At 32.0% G+C, this 22,373-nt stretch overlaps 1 protein-coding gene and 1 long non-coding RNA gene across 2 annotated transcripts; one reads left to right on the top strand and one right to left on the bottom strand.

Moving 5' to 3' along the window:
• Positions 1-2,361: 2,361 nt before the first annotated feature.
• Positions 2,362-20,416, top strand: RhoGAP100F (Rho GTPase activating protein at 100F). Its single transcript, XM_086917321.1, has 21 exons — positions 2,362-2,731; positions 2,875-3,060; positions 3,129-5,822; positions 7,990-8,103; positions 8,657-8,860; positions 9,054-9,212; positions 9,439-9,668; positions 10,054-10,312; positions 11,553-11,805; positions 11,889-12,152; positions 12,243-12,401; positions 12,481-12,644; positions 12,728-13,076; positions 13,151-13,369; positions 13,617-14,005; positions 14,103-14,235; positions 14,308-14,427; positions 14,514-14,674; positions 14,750-14,942; positions 15,196-15,464; positions 17,602-20,416. Exons 3-21 carry the CDS (start codon positions 5,523-5,525, stop codon positions 17,878-17,880), a joined length of 4,218 nt encoding a protein of 1,405 aa, XP_086773447.1. The 5' UTR covers positions 2,362-2,731; positions 2,875-3,060; positions 3,129-5,522; the 3' UTR covers positions 17,881-20,416.
• LOC147658494 (uncharacterized) lies at positions 14,573-16,712 on the bottom strand. The gene is made up of 3 exons (XR_015295112.1): positions 16,173-16,712; positions 14,769-15,586; positions 14,573-14,693 (listed from the first exon to the last, which is right to left on the bottom strand). It is a non-coding gene; the product is annotated as an uncharacterized LOC147658494 (long non-coding RNA).
• Positions 20,417-22,373: the final 1,957 nt, after the last annotated feature.

Here is a 22,373-nt window from a genome sequence, read left to right as displayed (position 1 = left end):
AACAATCGGTATTCTTCTTTTCTGCACTTTTCTTTTATCTTTCTTTCATACTCTATCAGATTTCTCATTCTTTAGAAACATTAACACTTAACATTAAAATTTTACTTACAAATCTTTTTTTTTTTTCAATCAATTTTAGCCATTAAAATCTCTTTTTTAAAATATTTACGCAAATGTTTGCTTAATATTTTTTTTATTATTATTTCTTTTCTTTTTTTTTTGTCAATGTATATGTTGCATTGAATATTTAATAATACAACATATCACGTGATTTTTTATCATATTATTTTACTATGATTCAAGTTCTCATATTCTTTATAAAATATACTCCATTTATCCTTACTCGGATTCTCCTCTTTCTTTTCTTTTCTTTTCTTTCTTGTATCCACACCTCAAACTTTTTTTTTTTCCTTTTACTTTACTCATCCTTTCTCATCAACTAACCACCCCTAAAACTCTCCCCTCTTCTCCTACTGCGTCTTTGTCCATTCTATTTCTTCTTTCTTCCCCTTCCTATACCTTGCATACTCCCACCATCACAACCTCTCCCTTCCACCGAACGTCGGTGCATCTCCTTCTCCTTCCCTTTCGTCCTCGAATCACTCCCACCGCGGCACATTTTTTTCGACCCCGAACGATGCTGAACGTGCGTACGCCTGCGTACATGCGGTTACTACTTACTACTACGTTTTACTACTGATACTTCCGGGCTACTACGCGCAGCAGCGTAACTTTACGCTGTTCCACCTTTATGCTCTCCACTCACTGCACCTCCTCTTCGCGCTTTCTCTTCCTGTGGACAACGATAGTATCCTCCAGTGGCATATTTTTTTTTCTCTTTTCTCTCTTGTTACTTTGTTTTTGATCATACGATCCTCTGATCAAGCACTTTTTTTTTTCCTTTTCTGTATAATGTGAGTTAGGTGATCTTTTAGTTTATTCATTTTTGTTTAAGGAATGAAATAAAAAGATTAATGAAAAATCATTTTAAAAATCATTCTTAAAAAGAAATAGAAATTGAAACTATATCTGTGAAATGTTCCAAAAGTAGTAGAGCCAAAGAAGATACCGATTTTCTTGTAAAGATAATAAATTCAAAATGCAGAATAATGATTTTGATATAATATTTTTATTCAGAAATATAAGTTTAGACGATAAGTTTCATTAAAATTTAGTATACAAATACTATGTTATATCAGCAATTAATATTAATATTAATTTGTTGTTAGAAGAAATATGAAAGGGATTAGATTTGATATTATTAATAATTATAGTGTAATTAAACTATTTCAAAGCGTTTACAAATAATTTTTGGTATCGAGGTTCCAGATTCATTTTATTCTTCTATTGGGATTGATTTGAATGAGGGAAAGCCAATGGAGCATTGCCAAATTGAAACAGAACCACGGTAAATCGTCCGCCTTAAATCCAGCTCACCAGGACACATTTCGACGTTAGGCCTTACCCTTATGACCTCTTTTCTCTCTCTCTTTTTTTTTTAATCCTTCACTATCCTCTCTTTGCTTACTCTCTCTGCTTACTCTTTCTGCTATCCACTTATCCACACTTCATCAGTCGTAAAATAGCCATTTGAAAGTTTGAAAATAATTTATTTAACGCTTCACGTGTTTAAATTGTCTGCAGGCGATTACCAAAACCAGAATAAATTTTTCATAATTTTTACTAATTATCCAAAATCATACGTTGAAAAAATAAATATTGAATCAATCTCAAATTCTCGTTAAAAACATAGGAATTTTAAAAATTATTTTTTAAGATTACTTAACCTAAACCTAAGATAAATGAAATACCTAAATTATTTAATATATATATATATATATATTTATCCTAGTAATATTTGTTTAATATCCTAGTAATATTTGTTTAATATCCTAGTAATATATGACTCTTCTTTAAAAGATTTTAATAAATTTGTTGTTAAATCTAATTTAAATCTAATTGAAAATACAAATGCATTTTAAAGTCAATTTATCTGAGAAAATGTAAAACCTAGACTAATTCAAAATTCATTAAAATCTACCATTAAATTTTTACTAGTACATTTTACATTTACAATCATCTTAAAAAACTTAACCTAAAATTACTAAAATGTAATTAGCTTAAAAAGTTAAAGAATATTAAAGTCTTTAGAAAATGATTGCAACTTAATTTGTCACGTATAAAAACAACTTATAAATATAAAATTGGAAAATCAATCACGATTAGAACAACTTGAGATATAATAATACGATTTAGAAAGGCTAACGACTTAGGAAGTGCGTTTAATCGCGTTAAAACACTGAACAAGCGAGAATATCTACGACATGGAGGAGTGCATATATATATATATATATATATATATATATATACACGTATAGCACGATATGTAAAATCCGTCCGGATGAATTCCGGTGGAAAGGTTGCCACGTCTGCGCCAACAATTTTGTTCGAAACTCAATGAAACGCCACGTTCTAATACTAGCCACGATGAAAAATTACCCCACCTACCTTCCATTCAAATTAATTCCTCGCGATATAATTCACCTAAATACGGAGAGAATAAAAGAAAAAGCCTTAATAATTTGATTTTTCAGTTTGTGGAAAAAGAGAAAAGGACTGGTTTCCTAATACCTAAGAAACAAAGAAAAATTTAATTTTCCAAATATATATACTTTAAATATTATCTCGGATCGCGGTTCAGCGAGAAATTTGGAAGAAAAGGAGAGAAGAGGTAATAAATTCCAAATATAAAATTTTAATTTTGGATAGTTAATAGTTTTTAAGAAAAATTAATGAAAAATTTTCAGCACTATACATTGAATTTCTATATAAATCTAATTATCTTCGTTGAAGAAATTGTTGCTAAATTTTCAGTTGTTTCCATGCAAAATTTGTCTCTTCACTGAGACCGCTTTTAAATTCTAATCAACATCTATTACAAAATTATTACTATTCGAAGCGTATCCGAAAATAATAGTAATTGCCACCATCTGAACGCTTGAATGCTTTTATCTACAAATTGATTTTTTTGTTTTTTTTAATTTCTTAATATCATATTTGGTAAGTTAAATGTATTATCCTATATTATAATTCTTGATTATTCTTGAAAATAAGTAATAAAATTTTAGATGAGACATTCTATAGACACTGAAATCGACAATTTACAACTCTTCTCTCTTGCATATTATATAAAAATATAGATACCACAAACGATAATCGTGTCACGTACTTCCATCACGAATAACATTGGTGTGTTTTAAACTATTGTATCTCCTCACAAGGTCTAGACGACAAATTTTATGGTAAAGGATAAAGGTTAATTGAAGGAAGAAAAAAGGACAAGAACTTAAAAAAAGAATGTACATGAGAAATAAATAAGTAGTAAATGAAAAAAGAGAGTGAAAACAATGAAAATTTTAGGCTTGGTTAAATAGAGAAATAGAATATTCAGAGAAGGAAGAAATGGAAAATTATGAGCAGAACAGGAGTGGAAAGATTAATTAGATTCTGCACGTATAATAAAATAGCGAAAAAGATATAAATATATAAAATATATAAAGATAAAAATAATATAATATATAACTATTATCATACGTTATTGTTTTTCGATGGTATCTAATAAAGTAATGTATTTTATCCATATTTATGTGTGTGTGTGTGTGTGTATATTAAATAATGATACTAAAAGTGATTTCTATAAAACAAGATTAAATCAAAATGCATAATGCATAAACTAAAAATTCAAAAAAAAAAGAAAAATAAAATTCCAAAGCAAAGGAGTAAAATCTGAAAAACTCAAATTTTAAAACGCAAAAATGTAAGAGGTATAACTCAAATACAACTTCAGTAGATTAAGAGAAAATAAGCAACTTGCATACTAACGAGATTTACGGTGTGAAAAGTTAGGAAGAATATGACTGCAGCTTATGACTCGCATAAAAGCTAGATAGAAGATCCGAATTGAAATTGTACATACACTTGTGTGTGGAGAATAAAACAAATAGTTGGAAGGATAGAAAGATGTCAAGAGATGTGGCAAGTTGGATGCAATTAAAAGAAAACGGGCCGTATCACGAAATAAAAGCCGGATAAATGAATATCCTGAAAGCGAGTAAAATAGGTCGAAGTAAAAATAAGGAAAGATCGATGACGAGGATTTGGACTGAACTGAAACGAGTATGAAAAGTTGGCGGAAGATGAAAATAGGAATAGAGTTGTAAATCTGTAAGAAATGAAAAAAGAAGAAAAAAGAAAATTGCAAAAAGGATTGATAATTGTAGATGTGATGAAGGGGACTTGATAAAGCTTCAGATTAAATTTTCTAGCGAGGCCAAGATAAAAAATGCCGATATACCCGATATATGTAAGAAACATGCAAGTTTGTGCAAAAAATGTATCTCAAGATACAAATATTGCATCATCTGAGATAAATCATCTGAGTTCGATCTCTATATTTTCAAATACGCTTTAATTACTCCACTTATAAAAGATCAAATAACACTTTGTGTCATATGTTTTGAAATCTGGATTTTCGTTTTAATAACTTCTATAATTTGGATTCTTCGCTTTCTACTTCGAGTAATTCTTCTTTTTATTTTTTCAATATTACGTTTTTATAATAATTTCAAAGAAAAACCAAGGGAAAAAAAGGAAAAGAAAACTTAACCTAACTTATCATCCAGAGCTAGACTCTAAGTTCAACCGATCAACCGAGGGATGGCGAACGAACAAGAAGCTGACTTAAAGAAACCAACCAATTCGCATTAGAAAAAACGAATCGATGACAACAAACAACGGGGAAAAAAAAGAGAAGGAAAAAAGAAAAACGAAAGAAGAACAAAAAGCACAGAATAAAGCAGAAATCAAATGGCAGGCAGAGGTTCACAGAGCGAAACAGAACATACTTGGACGACGTATAGCGAAGAAATCCGGTGAAGCGAGACAACCGCACAATCTATACACGAGAGATGAAACGAGTGAGCAAACGAGAGGCGACAACGTAACCGAGAATCACCGCGAGAGACGGAGTAAGTCCGTCTAAAGGGAAGAGCGGTGGAAGAAAGAGAGAGAGAGAGAGATTGTGGAGGATGGTGGGTTATGGTGACGTCACGTCGGGTCGATACTCACCCACACTCTATTTGCCGGCGTGGTGGTGGGCTATGGGGGCGCAGGCGCGGCCTCGTACGCTCCTGAGCTCCTTCCCGCCATATTAGCCAGCATGGGGTAGGCGAGGATGTTGAACAGGGGTGATACGGGCTGCTTCTTCTCCCACAAGGTAATCCGTGTACCTGTGTCGCGTGGTCCTGGCCCTGCGCTCTCACGTATCTGTTCTTTCATCTATCCTGCAGTGTCTATAGCCGTCTAAAACCGACTAATTTGGGCCCCGATAAACGCAAACGTCCCCGTAGTCAAGGTGTACAAGGGTGGACCGGTGTGCCCCAGTTGTTGGGATTCTCGTGATTCCTTCCTTGACACTTGGTGAGATATATATAATCCTCGAGGAGTGTGCTCGCGTGTCACGCATGGATAAACGCACGAATAGCATCACGGCGAGGACCACGGATCTCGACACCTCGACAGCAAAGGGGAAAGAAGAGAAGCAGAGGGCCTGGACATCGGCTGAAACGAGGAAGAGAAGGGTTGAGAGCAGCTGCACGATCAAGGGTGAGGAACTCCTCACCGCTTCCGACGGCCTTCCCGAGGACACGTCTAACAAAAGAGGTTGCAAATCGGCCGCGCAAGTGTGGATGTCTTTATTGTCCCTGTGCGACCGGATGTGCGGCTCTGCCGCGTGGCTCGTCCTCTTCACATGCCTCCACGGGGTGCGTTTTCCTGCTCGCGTGATCTGCTTTGAGTAAAGGGAGAAAGAGAGAGAAAGAGATTACAATGTGGAACGTGTGCCGGCTACTCGCGTGATGAAAACGTATATAGTATGTGCACAAGAATAGCAAACCTGTTTGAAACAATTCTTATAGGGATGATGATGGTGGATATATAGATGTATAGAACGATGAATGGTGAAAATTGTAATTGAGCAGGAAGCAATGCTCATAATTGGATTAATTTCTTGTCTTGTCAATGGAAATCCAATGGAATATTTTTTAATTATTATTATTATTATTACTCGATTTTTAAATATCGATATTATGGTATTTTGAATATTGCTAGAAACATTAAAATTTTATATTAAATTAACGATTAACAAAATAATCGTTCGAATTTTTCATCGAAGAATTAAGGATCGTCTTAATATTAGGGTAAGACACTTGACCGTTTACCCTGATTTCTAGTTATATTAACCTCTTTACAGATACAGAAAACTGCTTTATGGAAATTGAAGTTTTTCCAAGAACTAGAGGGAAACGTTGCGCTGTTTCTGACTGAATCTAATTGATGCAGATTCTGTAACAAGCGGTTGTTTTCTCAAGCATTGTTTGCGACTCTTAATGAGTTCTATCTGAGTACTTGTGTCCGCAGTTTCTCATTCACTGTACGGAATCTTTGCTCACCCTGATCAGCTTAAGATGCACACAATTGAGGCAATTTACTATGCGTCAATGTAAAGTGTCTTCCAAAGAATAAAATGATGAATTCGTCAATTAATAATTTAAATATCAGAGAATGATCAAATTTCAGTTTAATATAATTTTATTTACTTATCCTTCGATTCTTTCGAAGCATATTTGTGAAATTATCCTTAATCAATCATCACTCCAATCTGTGGAATCATAAAAAGAAGTTTTTCATTTAACTAATTGTAAGAATAATCATATAATAAGATAAAGTGAAATTATTCTGTCTCTGTTACACCATTATCGCGCTCTATCCCCGTCTTGCTTCATCTAACGAATAATTTAAATTATTTATAAGTTATAATAAATAAGTTAATCGATATTTTTGTATATCAATTTTCGTATTTATTTTCGATCTCTTGAATTGACCCTACAAAAATATCCTACGAATATATTAACACTTTATATATTTATGACTCGTTAAACTTTGAAATTTTAATATTACACGGAAGCAAAAACCATTTTGAATTTCTATTTTCAATAATAACGTTGAAAATAGATTTAAATTATTTTGAAATGTGTTTCAGCTTGAATGGCTTTGTTAATCTTTATAAAAAAAAAAAAAACAGTACAGATTATTAATGCAACATTTAAGAAATAATTAAAACCTTGGTAGGAAAACGAATTATTAATAAGATCTTAATTTTTCAGAATGGAAGAGAAAAGAAAATTGCGATCAATGTTTGCACAAAGCTGATTATTATCTCTCTCATTCGTAGTCATGATAGTAGTACTGTCTTTGCATTAATGTCCAACAAAGAGATTTCTATTTTTCGACGGATCCTCTCTGAAACGCGTACGATTGTTCGTAATTTCACAGGGAAAACCCACTTGAGAACGCTTGCAATTTTTACGAGCTTCTAATCAGCCCGTTGATCGAATCTCGCGTGTAACCACTACAAAGAAACTCCCTTCCCATTTAGCACGATTTGCTGGAGCTTTTAAACCGATCAGAAATCTCCTGAAGATTTTTCATGTATCAGTAAACATTTTGATTTTATATTATTATATTATTATTTTAATTATAAGACTTGATTTATATCATGTTATCTACATATTTTATTTATTTATTTTTTTTTTTTTAGACAATTGTAATATGAAATTAATCAAGTATTTAGAAAATTACATAAGTTTTAATTTCTTATAAATTAATAATGATGTTTTTTTTTATTGTTAATATATTATTTATATCTTCTTGTACTTTATATAAAAAAAAATTTTTGAATTAAAATTTTTTATCTTTTTTTCTTTTATTAATCCTTAGTTAGAAATAGATTAAAAATTGATGTAAAAAGACAAGGAAATTAGAGAACAAGAAAAAGCTAGAGAGAGAAAGCTAGGAAGATCAAACTATAGATTGAATCAATGATTAAGTTAACAAAAAAAATTATTAATCATAATATTAATTTAATTACAGGAGGGCCGGGGGGAAGTGACAGACATAAGCGCAAGTCCTGGAAGGCAAGCACCTGCCAACCAGTTGCGCCCCAAAGAACCACCCCCCATGGTCATTCAGGGAGACTTCAGGAAGGTACTTCAGGATTTCCATAACGCTTATTCTCTTTAAATATTTATTAAAAACGTATCTTTTTTTTTTCTCCTGATTATTTTACACGTCAGAGAACATCATGTTCTTATTCTATTTCTTTTCTTGATAAAACCAGATTTCAGAATCCCATAGGAAAAGCTAGACTATCCTATTATTTTCTAGACTATAAATATCCTAATCTAGACGGTGATTAAATTTCCAAGGAGTCAATTGATAAAGCTAATTACTTCAAAAATGAAAATAGATAAAAGAGAATAACAGGAAAGGAGAATTGGATTAGAGAACATCAATTTATCTTCTTCATAAAACTGTTCCAGCGATTCGTGTGATATATCTTTTAATTAATATTACAAAAAAAAGAAAAAAGTTAAATAATATTTTTTTATAGTATTTAAAAAAATCAAGAATATTCATTCTAAAATGTTTCTGTTTCTTCAGTTCTAGGAAAAAATATATTAAAATATTATGTTTAATTACTGGAATAGTTTTATGCCATTTTTCATTAAAATACCTGCTCATGACATTCCTGTTGAAGTGGAAGGACATGTCGTTGCAGGTGAGTGGAATCAGTACAGAGATATTCAAGCAGATCGAAACCGTCGAGAACGATCATGACGCCTCGACAGCAGCTGCCCTCGAAGCTGTCGAACGAAGGGGTGAGATGGTTGTCCGGGTCATCGAGCCACGACAGATGGGCAGGCAGGCGTCCGAAGCGGCGAAGAAGTTCATTGCTATGCAGGTATTCACGCGATTCTCTTTAATTCTGAATTTCTAATCAGACAACTTATCTATAAATATTGTATATATTTTTTATATTTCTAAAAAAAACGTAATCTTAATTCGTTAAATAATTATAAAATAATAATACTTTTTGAAATATTATTTTTAAAGTATATTTAGATATTTTAATAATATAATTATCCATATTTCAGGATCCAAAACAACCTATCCATTTTGTTGAAATAATTAAAAGACCAGGACAAACATTGGGATTATACATACGAGAGGGTAATGGTGTCGACAGAAATGACGGTGTCTTCATCTCGAGAATAGCTCTGGAGACCGCAGTCTACAACAGCGGCTGCCTGAAGGTTACCCCTTTTTTGGACTTTTAATTATCATTGTATTCTTTTAAGTAAAGTCAATTTGAATGTAGTGTTTACTGTAATTCTTTTTAAATTATGATTATTAATATTTATATTGAAAAATATATTTCTATATTTTTTTCTATTACATATATAAATAATATAAGGATTATTTTTTTTTTTTTTTGAAAAATTTTTAAATATCGTTATTCTTCTTACTTCTTTCAATTAGGTTGGAGATGAGATTCTAGCAGTGAATCTGGTCGATGTGACGCACATGAGCCTGGACGACGTCGTAATCATTATGTCGATACCCAGAAGACTCGTCCTGGCGACAAGACACGGCCAACACCAGCCAGTTTCGCACAGTCGTCAGACTGAACATAAGGCACCTCCAGTTGTAGTGATCAAGAGAGAGCTAAACGAAGATGAGAGTGATCATGCAACAAGCAATCATGTCAGGTAATCGTTTAGACAAGAATCTGATAGAATTAATGTAATTGTTTAGATATATTGTTATCCAAGAAAGAAAATCAATTTTTCTTAATTTAATAGAAAATAAATTTCTAACAATAGAATTCTTCCTTAATTCCTTAATTTGTCTAATGTTACTTAATGTTAATTATTAGCACTTATTTCATAATTGAATACCTTAAAATAATGCTATTTATTAAGTTTAAAAAATATTTTAAATTTATTGATTGGATTATTTTATTTTATCTTTTTTAGACTTTAATTTAGATTCCATTATGGTTGATTAAAAATGGTAAAATAGGTCATAAATACGAGACTGTTTGGAGAAATCAGAAAGTTAATAGAATTATCCAATTTTGTGATTTAATAATAGGGATGGCAATCGTAGACGTGGCGATGGTCGTGAGATGTTACCTTCCCGATCAAGGTTAGGTCTGACAGGTCTAGGTTCCAGTCAAGATCTCGGATCCAGCAATGGCGATCTGTATTACAATTCCAGACCGGAAGGGCATTGGTCTTATCAACCACCACCGCCTCCTGTAATTACACATCAGCCTAAACCCTCTACAACACAACATTTCCAGCCTTATGAGCGTGGATATCCAAAAACATTGGAGAGTTTGGCTGAAAAAGTAAGCTTTATAATGCTTTATACATTCTTCAAAACTTTAACGCAGGTCGAGATTTAAAAGAATATCAAATGACAAAATATTAAAAATTTAATGTAAGGATTAAAATCGATAATTAATACAGAATTAATATTGATTGGTATGTTTTGAATTCAGATTAATAAAAAACAAATATAATTTTGGAAAATTTCAAGAGATTGAAAGAATTCTGATCAAATTTTGTATTTTATATTGATTAAAAATCTTCACTTGCGTTTTCATATAGATCATAGATGTTCTAGACGATGTGGATCGAGCACCCTTTCATATATCTGTCTGCACCAAGTTGACACTTGTTTGCCCTTCTCTGTCTTCAATTGCAATAGCGATTCGAATAAGAAAGTGGTGAATTCGTGGCAATGTCTCGAGACACTCCTGATAATGATCAGTATGCTGTGTGCCATCTTAATTTTCAAGTAATTAAAATAGAAAAGAATATAATATTATCAAATATCCAATATCAAAATGTTTTTCAATCAAATATTTCAATTGACTTGGAGAATAGATGGTTCACAGTTTGCTCGTGTTTCGACCACGTGTTTCACATGACTAATCGGTTCTATGAATGAATGCTACATTGATATTAACCAGGATTTTACAAAGGTAAAGAAACCACTAACTCTTTCTTGATATCTAGATTTGTATATGCAGCAATTCCCTGCACCGTATACCATATGGACAATGGATAAATATTTATATCTAATATTATATGTTAATATTATTATATATACAAATAAAATATAATTTATTAATTGTGAAAAAGTAATAAATATTTATTAATGTCCAGGTAGAATTGAACATCTGTCGCTATTTATGATGTAATTCCACTTTTTGTTGTTTTGTAAGCTTTGCTCTGTATGTTCGTTCTTTCTATTTCTTTCTTTCTAAGTATTATCTCATCTTGTGGCGACTCGTGATCGTCATATATCCATCACAATGATACATGGATTTCTATATAATCCACTAAATAATCTGTACAATAATCTATATAAAGAAATTCATCAATCATGATGGAAAAATGATTAATTTAACTTTCCTTCACAAATCACAATCGATCTAACTATCTTAAATAAATTATGAAAAATCTATTATGATCTAAAGGGCTTCTGTTAAGAAAGTTCAGTCAAATGGTCGATTGTGAAATGGAAGGAAAAAGAAAATTATAAGGAAAGAAAAGAAAATGAATTAATTTGATTGAATTTAGGTACACTCGTTCTACACGGGGCCAGTTATGCCCTCTAATGGTGGCCGCCGGATGTCCACGGGTGCAGGAATGCAATCAGTTGGTAGCAGATTATCTAGTCAAACTCAATCAACGCATTATGGTTATGGTCAGCATACTGGAACTGGAAGAATCATGCCTAGAAGCGGTTCGGATCAACATTTACCTCGGGTTGATTACACGAGCATCACAACTCCAGCTAGACATACTCTTCTTAGATCCAGTTTGAAGTCAGGTTCGCTACTTTACACAAAAATTGTTTCAACTTCTTTTTTTTTTAATTCTTCGCTTATTTTGTGTCATTTCTCTCTTGAACAGGAACTTCTGCGTTGAGATACAATACCAGATATGGTACTCAGGGAGATAGCGCGTCAACTACACAAAGACAAGGACAATTTGGTACTCTAACCAGGAGGCATCGACCATCATTGGATTATGCTTCCGATACCGAAGCAACTTGTTCAAGTTCGCCGAAATCGGCTTATTATTACTATAGGCATAACATGAATAATCCACCACAAAGTAGTGCTGTCTCGCATCTTGCCACTCTCTCGAGATCACAGATTGGTCAGAGTTCCTCAGGTTAGATTATTGTCGCTTTCATCGAAAAATTCATTCGTTTCTTGCTTTTGAAAAAAAAAAAATTTCAAATCGTGATCATGCTTTCTCTAGGCTTGAGATCGAATTCGTTGCCTCGTAGTGGCAGAACGTTGCCTCAGCAACCAGGTCTCAGGTCTGGACTTAGCACAGTAGCATCTGGACTAATAGATCAGGAAGATAGCGATGGTGCACTGTCAGCGCCTGAACTACCTTCCATCAGACGCGATAGAGGTTAGTTCAAATAGCGAGTCGATTCAGATATTTCGAGTATAATGAGAACACTGAGAATTCTATTGATTGTAAACGGCAGGAAGAATACCGTCATCACCTAGTGTGTTCACATCAGATGAGTACCGGGCATGGTTGAGTCGAACGCCGAGTACCAGTGCATTATATGAGCAGATCAGAGCCACTACAACCAGACCACCACGTTATACCTACAGTGCAGAAAATATTCATGCAGCTGCAAATCAAGTAAGTAACATATACTAAATTATATTTTCATCAAAGAGATCAGTTCTCTAGAAACTTTCTTGTTTGTTCGTACTTCTCTTTAGGGTGAATATGGAAGCTATGGAGCATACAGACCACTTTCCAGCACGTTAGATCGTTTGTCAACAAGATCAGCTTCTGCACAACAAGTGAATCTTGCCAATTTAAGAGCATCGACGGCAATAAGTTCAACATGTCCTCGTGGAACAGCGAATCAAAGACCGGCCTCGGTTGCATCCAGTGCTCGTACTTCTTTGACGAGTCAGAAACCATCATTGAGTAGCTCCACTACCCAGAGAGCAACGTCAGTCAGGAGAATCAGAAATCTGCTAGACTTAGAGTCCACGCGAAGCATACCTACCCCCACGCCTACCAGAACTCAGGATCAAAGACTGCTAGATATTAATCCTGCAGGTAATTAATGGAAATTGCAAAAATATATTTTAGTATAATTTGAAAAATTTAATTTAATTATATTATCTTTGTAGAGTTCCTTAAATATAAGATAGAAAAACCTCCAACTGTTGGAACTCCGAGCTCTACCAGCTCTCTTTTGAGTTCACTTGGAGAAACTAGCAGCGGCGATTTGGCGGGAGGCGTTAGCGGACTTCTCTGGGTTCATCTTCTGGCTGGGCGTGGTCTTCGTTCGACAACATCTTCTTCAGCAGCCACTACACCTTCTACACCATCAGGTCAGCCTAATTTAGGTACGTTCGGGAGTCTGCACATCCCTTAGATTATTTCTTCACTGCACAAGCTTTATATATATATATATAAACACTTTAACAAATTTGTTTTTATTTTAAATGTGTAGTAATTCCTATTACCTGAACTCTCGAATGCTAAAAAATATTCGAAAGTATTATGCATCATCAGTAAAATTTAAATTATTCTTTTTAAATATTCTGACATAAAAATTTGAAAAGTAGCAAAATATGTATGTTGTTCAAATAGCTAGTTGCGGTTTGAGAGACCTTTACTGCGTACTGGAGTGCGATAGAGTACACAAGGCGAGAACAGTGATGCGAACCGGTGATTTGATGTTCGACTGGGACGAAACCTTCGAGCTGGATCTCGTTGGCAACCGTCAATTAGATTTGCTGGTCTATTCATGGGACCCACAGTATAGGCACAAGCTGTGTTACAAAGGATCTGTACATCTGGCGACTCTTTTGAAGGAGTCACCAGTTCATCAGTTAGCTGTCAAGGTCGAACCACGTGGCACAATTTATCTAAGACTGCGATACACTGATGCTCAACAGACATTCCGAAGAAGAGGACTTCCGGTTATATCTCTTGCCACAAGAGTGGCACCCCTTTTCGGAGTTGATCTTGACACGGTGGTAAATAAAATATTCAAAGTATTTGGTTGAGATTAAAAATTAAATTTTCTAAAATTTAATGATTAAGATGTTAAAAAAAAATAATAATTTGAATTAGGTAAGTCGAGAAAGCAAGACTGGTGGAGTTCCTGGAGGCGTTTCTACCGCTTTAGCAATGGGCGTTTCAAATGTGCCCATAATTGTATGGCGTTGTGTCGAAGAAGTTGAAAGAAGAGGTCTTGATATTATTGGTGAGTCAATTGGTTACAAATTTAAACTTCTATTTGATTTTGAATAATTTTTCAAGTGATTTGTTGAATTAGGTTTATATAGGCTTTGTGGATCAGCTACGAAGAAGAGGATACTTAGAGAAGCTTTTGAAAGGAATGCTCGTTCGGTGAACTTGTCGCCTGATAATGTGCCAGATATCAATGTCATTACTGGTAAATTTTTTAATTAATTTTAATTTCTAATATTATAATATTATATATCGCAAATAAAATTATAATGATTTTAAATTATTATTTAGGTGTATTAAAAGATTACTTGCGAGAACTTCCAGAACCACTCTTCACGAAGTGCCTCTACCAAATGATGGTCGATGCACTGGCCGTCTGTCTACCAGATGATCCACAGGGCAATGCAAAACTCATGTTTAGTATACTTGATTGTTTACCAAAAGTGAACAGGGTTCGTATCTAAGCTTAAACTATTTATAAATTTTGATATATCTTGAGGATATTAACTTAATTATTTATTTAACAGTGTACATTAATATACTTGCTCGACCATTTGGCAATGGTGGTATCTCAATGCAATAAAATGTCTCCAGCAAGTTTGGCAGTTTGTTTTGGACCAGTATTAATGCTACATTCAGAAGAAAATGGGCCACCTCTGGATTTCCAACAACCAATAGCAGTTCTCAAATATCTTCTTGAGATTTGGCCTGTTAAGTCAGGTAATGTTGTCATTTCTAATAATTAACTTATAATTAACATTTTTATTTTTTTATGTATATATGTAATAATAAATTTATGTATATATGTAAAGTAATTATTTTATCAGGCTTTTTTTAAAATATGATAATTAAATTTATAAAATATAATGAAAATTTATTTTAAATTATAATAATCATAATGAAATTTAGTCTGATAAAATAACTGAATCGCAAAAATAAGAGCCGAATAATCAGTCGCTTATTTCACAGACAGTTCGGAAGATTTCTTCAGTCGCTTCAGCGCTTCCTCGAGCTACGCCAGCAGTCGAGCACAACAGTCAACAGCAACTGCAGCAGCAGCAGCAGCAGCAGGTACAGCAACAGGTACAGCAACAGGTACAACAGCAGTTACAGGGAACATTGGGGCGCACAGGGCTGTCTTGGCAGCCTCAACACTCACTTCATCAACAGCCCCCAACTACGGCACCACCCGTAGCTCTCGCGTCCTCCACTCGTCCACCACCACCGGTCAAGCCTCGACAGGTCAGCTTTCAACTCAGTAGAGTTATTGTTTTATCTCAGCGACGTTTGTTCCAATCTTTCGCCTCTCTTACCGCCGCTTTCTCTGTCTGTGCAGATTGCATTTACTCCACTGCTGTTGATATCTATATAAATGAAAAAGCACATTAAAAATATTAATAAGAGGGAATATATTTGGATCACTTTTCTCAAGCAATACTTGTGAATTTCTATGTCTCCCATTATACCATGTTGCTTATAATTATTATTATTTATTTCTTTTTTTATATTTGATAAAAAATGATATAAATTGAAATAATACAGAGGATAGGCGGAAGGAAGGTTAAAAAGATAAGAAATCATTACTTTTCTGGACTAAAATTTTTCTTTGTTTTTCTTATTTTAAACCTTAATAAAAATATATATATATATATTTAAACTTTAATAAAAATATATATATATATATACATACTGTGATATAATTACAAAGAAAATCCAGAAATGTAAAATAAAACAAAAGGAAATTAAAAGAAATGGACAAGAGTCTCTTTTCGCTCTCTACCTTTTTATCCCAAATATGTGCATTACTATCTAAAGCGTGTTATGAACAGCATGGTAGGCAAAATAAAGACTCTGTTCTCTCCCTTTATTTTCGCTTTGCAGAACAAGCCCAGTCGCGCTTTCATATTTTTAAATCATTTATTTGTTACAATAAGACATTCATTTACTCACATTCATTCATGTACGTACATTCTTCAATTCATTTACTCGGTTTCAGGTTAACTTTCAAGGATCGTCGGCTATTGCAAATTGTTCGCCATGAAGATTATATTTTGTTCGTATAATTCAAATGAAGAAGTATATACGAAAAAATATAAAGAAAAAAGGTTATGGGTGGCAAACAGTTTGCAAAATATTCACATCGCAATGTATCCGTGTAAATATAACCTCAAACGCCAAAAAAGCCTCCGTGCATGTCTCGATGTCAGTTCTGTACATTTACTTGGGTGTTTTATTGATCGAGCGGGTTGCTTATGATTTTTCTGTTTCTCTTTGCGCCAGTCTTTTGACGTCTATCTATTATAGTGACGATTTACGTTGTCTTCTTTATCTTTTTTCGTTTGGGCACGTATTCTTCAGAGCAAACGCAAATTGCCGGCTCTACCAAATCGCTGACAGCACAGAGACGCCGCTTCTTGCACAGGTATTATCGTTATTATCGTTTTCATTCGCGTTTTCTATTCGTTATCAGTTTTTAGTTATCGTTCTATCACATGCATGGCCAGAATTTATCAAATATATATATATATATATATTAAAGAACCAAGTAACATAATCATTCATCTATTATTTTTCGTCATTGTCATAGAATGGTTTCAAATAAACAATGATTACAATATATATTGAAGATTTTTCTTGATGTACGTATAAATATTTTGATTGCAAAGACAAAGGATTATTGATTATCAATGAAATATTTTATTTTCTTTATTTTTCATTAATTAATATAAAAATATTCGTTCATAGAAATATTCATCATATTCACACAAACTTTTAGTATTCTTTCAATGTAATATGACTATAAAATGCATTCTTATTTAAATAAAAGACTGGAGGAAAGGTATAAGAAAAGTGATCCCTCTTAGAAATGATTTTATTTTATTTATATAACCAATCATTCTTTTGAAAAGCCACCAATAGTCTAAAGGATTATCAATGTCCCTAGCATGCAACAATTGCTTGTTAGATGTCGTTTCTTGAATCTGGTTTGTTATATAGTAAATTCTGAAGATAGTTAAACTTGATAATTTTTTTTTTAATTTTAAATAATATTTGATGCATATTTATTTATTCGAAGTAGAATCAAGAACAAAATATCCTTCAAATCCTCAAAGATTGTCATGAAATTGCTGAGGTGTATTCTATTGCATAATTACCAAATATTGAATCCATTTCCTATACAATTACAACCAATAACATTTACTCTTTATGCAATAATTTAAATAAATAAATTATTACTCAATCCAAGTTTAATATCTAGAATCATTGTATATAGAATGTATAAAAAATGGAAAATTTTATAAACATATTCTAATAAAAATCTAAAGAATATTCAGTAATCGAAAATGACGCTGGTGGTACGGCGTCTTTGTTCATACAGGTGATAGTCTCGTCTCCCGGTTCACCTAGCAGCGAGGAGTCAGAAGTCTCGCCGGAACCGATTAACAAGAGCCTCCTCGGCGGCCTGGGACTCGAAAAGAGCAACGAAGGGACCACAGTGAACTCGACTGGTCCAGGAACAGAACAAATTACACCGACCAGTAGCGTCGACACTGAGGAGGGGAATATACCACATCTAGAAGAAGGCGAAAAGGGAGTTGAGGGTGATATAGAAGCTAGTGACGACGATCGACATCAGCACGCACCCAAGACGCATTAAAATTTCGTTGAACATATGGATTAATTATAAGTCGAGGGTGTGCGCCCATAACTTAAATATCTCCATTTCAATTTGATACTTTGAAGAATTTTGCTTTTTTTTTGTTGAATGAAGATTAAGAAGAAACAGTGTTGGGCATCGAACGATGAATATTTAAAAAGATTAGGATTTGAATTCAATATATGAAAGATAATATAATCGATTCAATTAGTTGAAAAGATTGATTGTAATCTAGTTAATTGTTAAAGTAGACTGTGAACAGGCAAAGTCTGATTACAGTTTTTGTAAATTTATTTATTGACATAAGAGGAAAGTTTGATTATATGTGAATATATTGCATGATACTGGTGCTGCAAAGGCTGATGGTAATAAAGAAATAATGGATTTTGAAGTCTGTTAGAACAAATGTCTATAGATTGGTTAAAAGTTTTTGTTATTCACAAATATGTTTGTTACAATCGTTTAGGAAAAGAAGAGTGAGGTTAAGTTCTTAAGACATTGCTTATTATTCAAAATTAAATAGAATGGTAAGCAGATGTGCTAAAGAAGTTTTTTTTATCTTAGCATACAATTTTTATAATATGTTGATAAACGCTGGAGAAAAAAGAAAATACATTCTATTTCTGATTTCTCGAAGACATTCAACGCGTTGACTGCTTCGATTTGGAAACTAGTGTGCTAATATTTGTATGACAAAACGATTTTTTAATTTTTAATGCATATTAACTATTCATAGAGCAACAAAAAAATTTTTTTTAGAATGTTATTATTGCATTGTTGGCTGTGTTAGAAAAATAATTTTCTTCGTTATATGATGTTGTGTTTTAAAATATTTATAGACGTTTTCTTATAACAGTCAACGCGTCAAATCGCACATATATTTCTCTGAGAATGTTGTATTTAAAAAATGTGTAATTTATACGAAACTCGAGGCTGAATATTTGTCGCCAGACGCACAATAAGAGCGATCATTGTTTCCCAGATGAAACGACGCGCATAATGGGACCACTGCGAATATTCATTATAAAATCATCGTGAAGAAATGAGATCTTACGCTACATTGACGATCTGACGACTAACTAAAAGCCTTCTGCAAGTTTTATATGTATACGAGTTTGTTTCCGTATTGCTCATCAGATACGTATAAAGATAGCCCATCAAAGAAGAAGAAATATGGTAACCAAAATTATGTTGATATTTATAAAAGAATTTCACTCTTTAGCTGCAAAATATATTATGATCTCACTATCATCAAAGACTGCATATTGACAAACAGGTTCCTAGCTTAAAACTCCTTGCACAAAATTTAATTCCTAATTATTTTAGATTTCTCTAAATATTTTAGAAATAAATAAATTACAAGGTTACCTTTTGCAGCTGAAGAATCAATGATTATAAGCTTTTTATTCAAGCACAAATGCTATGGAAGAAAATTTTTTAATCATCTAAATTTTTTTTCTATATTTTACCTTGAGATCAGCCGAAAGCTTCTTTCTCAACTCAATATTAAGCAGTAAAGCCACCAAATGAGAAATTAGTAAAGCAGAGAAAACAACGAGTGAGTACTTTTATGACAATGAGCATCTCGAGTCGTCTTCCGTGTCCTAAAATGCACAAATTTATTTAAACTGATCGAAAAGATGATGTCCAATGTTTTGAAAAAGAGGAAATGATGAAATTCTATAGGAGATTCCGCGATTTATCGTGCACATCCTCAACTCAAAGTAGCTTTTGCTTCTTCGGTTAAACTTTCAACGAAATTTATGATATTTCCCGACCGGTCGAGGCTGAGATCTCATGCGAAAGAGTTCCGGAGGAGTTTCTTCATCGGTAAAGCTAGTTACAGAAGAAAAAAGACGAAGTGAACTGATCATATTGATTAATTGATAATGGGGAAAAAAACAGAGCCATATGCAGAAAGAACAGAAAATAAAATAAAAATAAAAAAAGAAAACATAAGAAAAAGTTAAATAAAAAGACATACATACACCTGGATACATAAGAAAATATGAAGAAGAAAAAGAAGAATTACAGCGCAATGCTCGATTTATATACAATATACTATATATATACATATTATATATACACATATAGACTAGTCACAGTATACATGTGCTTTTGATAAAAAATCTATTACTTAGAGGTTAGTTAGCCCTCATATACAAGACACGAAGAAACTGTTAATGTACACATTACTGCGTCCACATATACGTGCATTATATATATCAGAAGATAAAGAAAAAGAAAAGAAGATAAGAATTAGAAAATTGAAGAAAAAAAAAGCAAGGTGTAGGTGTACGCAGACGATAATATATATATACATATATATACATAATGTTCAGTGCAATAAGAGCCGAGAACTGACTCTATGACTTCTTGTTACATGTTGACAATAGCAAATCGACGAACGAAAAGTAAAGAAAAATAGAAGAAGATGGATCAGATGCGAAGAACCGAAACTCACCGAGAAACAATAATAATTACAAATAAATTTAAAATAAATAAAGTTTAAATAAACTTATAAAACGACTAAAAACATAGTCAGTATTATTGTATATGCGAAAAAGCAAGCATTTGAAGAAGACGAGCCGAGAGAAACTACCCTTCGGTCAGAATATTCCCCGGGGTTCGTTTGTTCTACGATCTCGTCAATGGGGACACGAGTGTCTATTTATAACTATTATTACTATCATTATAGTTAGTTGATATAGTGTGATTATTAATATAATGTTGTTGCATACACACAGTGGATTTTGCTGTACATTACAAGAATGAATTGAGATTAATGATTATTCTAGCTTGCAATGTTCTAATCTAAATTCAGACAAAATCATAGAAACCATATATTTTTATTTAGTTAAATTTTATTTGTTTTGATTATAATCTATAGCATTATGATATAAAATACTTATATATCAATAATGTACTCAGTAATGTCACTGTCTCATTCTATTGCGGCCATTCTTAATTATATGATAAATTAGTTATGATTTCTATAGTATTGCAATTTATGAGTCCAACTGCGTCCATCATATTAAAATTACGTGACATCGTGTCTTCCATCGATTTCTATCCCAATTTTTAAAATTCTTGCATGTTCTTTTCTTCAACTTTTCAATTGTTCCAGAATTTTTTTTATAAATCTACTTATTATTACAAGATCTTTTTTAATTTAAATTTAATTTAAATTTATATCGAATATTTTATTTCTACACAATTTTTCATTTAACAATTATCTTACAATTTTATCTTATTATAAATTTTTAAGTCATCAGTTTTTAAATATATTTTTTCTTAAATTATGTAAAATATATTCTATTGCATAATCTTACTCTTTTATAATTATAGCCATTTTTGATTTTTATGGTATTAATGTCGCTTGATGATATCTAATGTTATAATGTCGTATTGTCAATAATGTCATTTCACGATATTTTTATTAAATTTATGATTTTGAATATATTTTTTCGAACGTTATAAAATCCTCAGAAAAATCTAATGTGTGTTCGTAACAATGCGTATAAATAAAAGATTGTATAATATATACTGACTGAATTATCAGACATTGCGATTCAATTTAACTTTTTTGTTTAATTTTGTTTAATTTAGAAAAAGAATATTTTTAGAAAGTATACGAATTTTGATCTTATTAAGCGAGTTTTCATAAGAAGAAATTCATAAGATAATTAAAAGGTGATTATTCAATTTTAATAAAAAGTATTTAATTGAATACTAATAATGAAAATTTTCTTTTGATAATATCCAGTGATTCATAATAGTCAAAGAATAATGATTTCATTTATTCAAATGTTTTAGTTAGTTAAAATGATGAATGGTATGAAAAAATAATTAAAGTTTTATAAAAAAAAAAGCTAAAATTGAATAATAGAAGTTTTTATAAAGGAACTGCAAGGAAATTATTTTCATTATAAATAATAAATTTTAATAAAAGATACTTTTCCAGACTGAAAAATAAAGGAATATTTTCAATTAGAATTATATAAAATTAGTATAATATTATATATTAAAATTAATATTTAAGATCTATCTATAATATTTCAATAATGATAATATAAATGATAACATTAAAATCACTGGATGTTTTTAAAATGATTTTAAAGAAAGAAATATTTAAAATATTTAAAATTTATTATTATTATTATTAATTTCTTCATAAAAGACTACAAACAATCTTGTACAAAGACTATTAAATTATAAAGTGTAAGATACATGTATAAAGATTCAAAACTCAAGTGGTACTTTGAAAAGTTGACCACTATTAAATTGCTTTTTCAACTCGTGTCCCCGTGAGTGAATGCAATTTGTATAAATGACATATAATATACTTTATATCGTATCAGCATTATTCAATAAAATATTCAGACTTTTAAAAATTGACATAATAAGATATGTGAGGCATATCTATATTTCTTTTTTATTAACTATATATAAATATATAGTTGTTCAACAATTTAAAGTGCAACGAAAAAAGA

Source organism: Apis florea, unplaced genomic scaffold, assembly GCF_048593485.1.
Source record: "Apis florea isolate Af1SG1 unplaced genomic scaffold, ASM4859348v1 contig_2201_pilon, whole genome shotgun sequence".
Lineage (NCBI taxonomy): Eukaryota > Metazoa > Arthropoda > Insecta > Hymenoptera > Apidae > Apis > Apis florea.
This window is presented reverse-complemented; position numbering and strand designations above follow the sequence as displayed.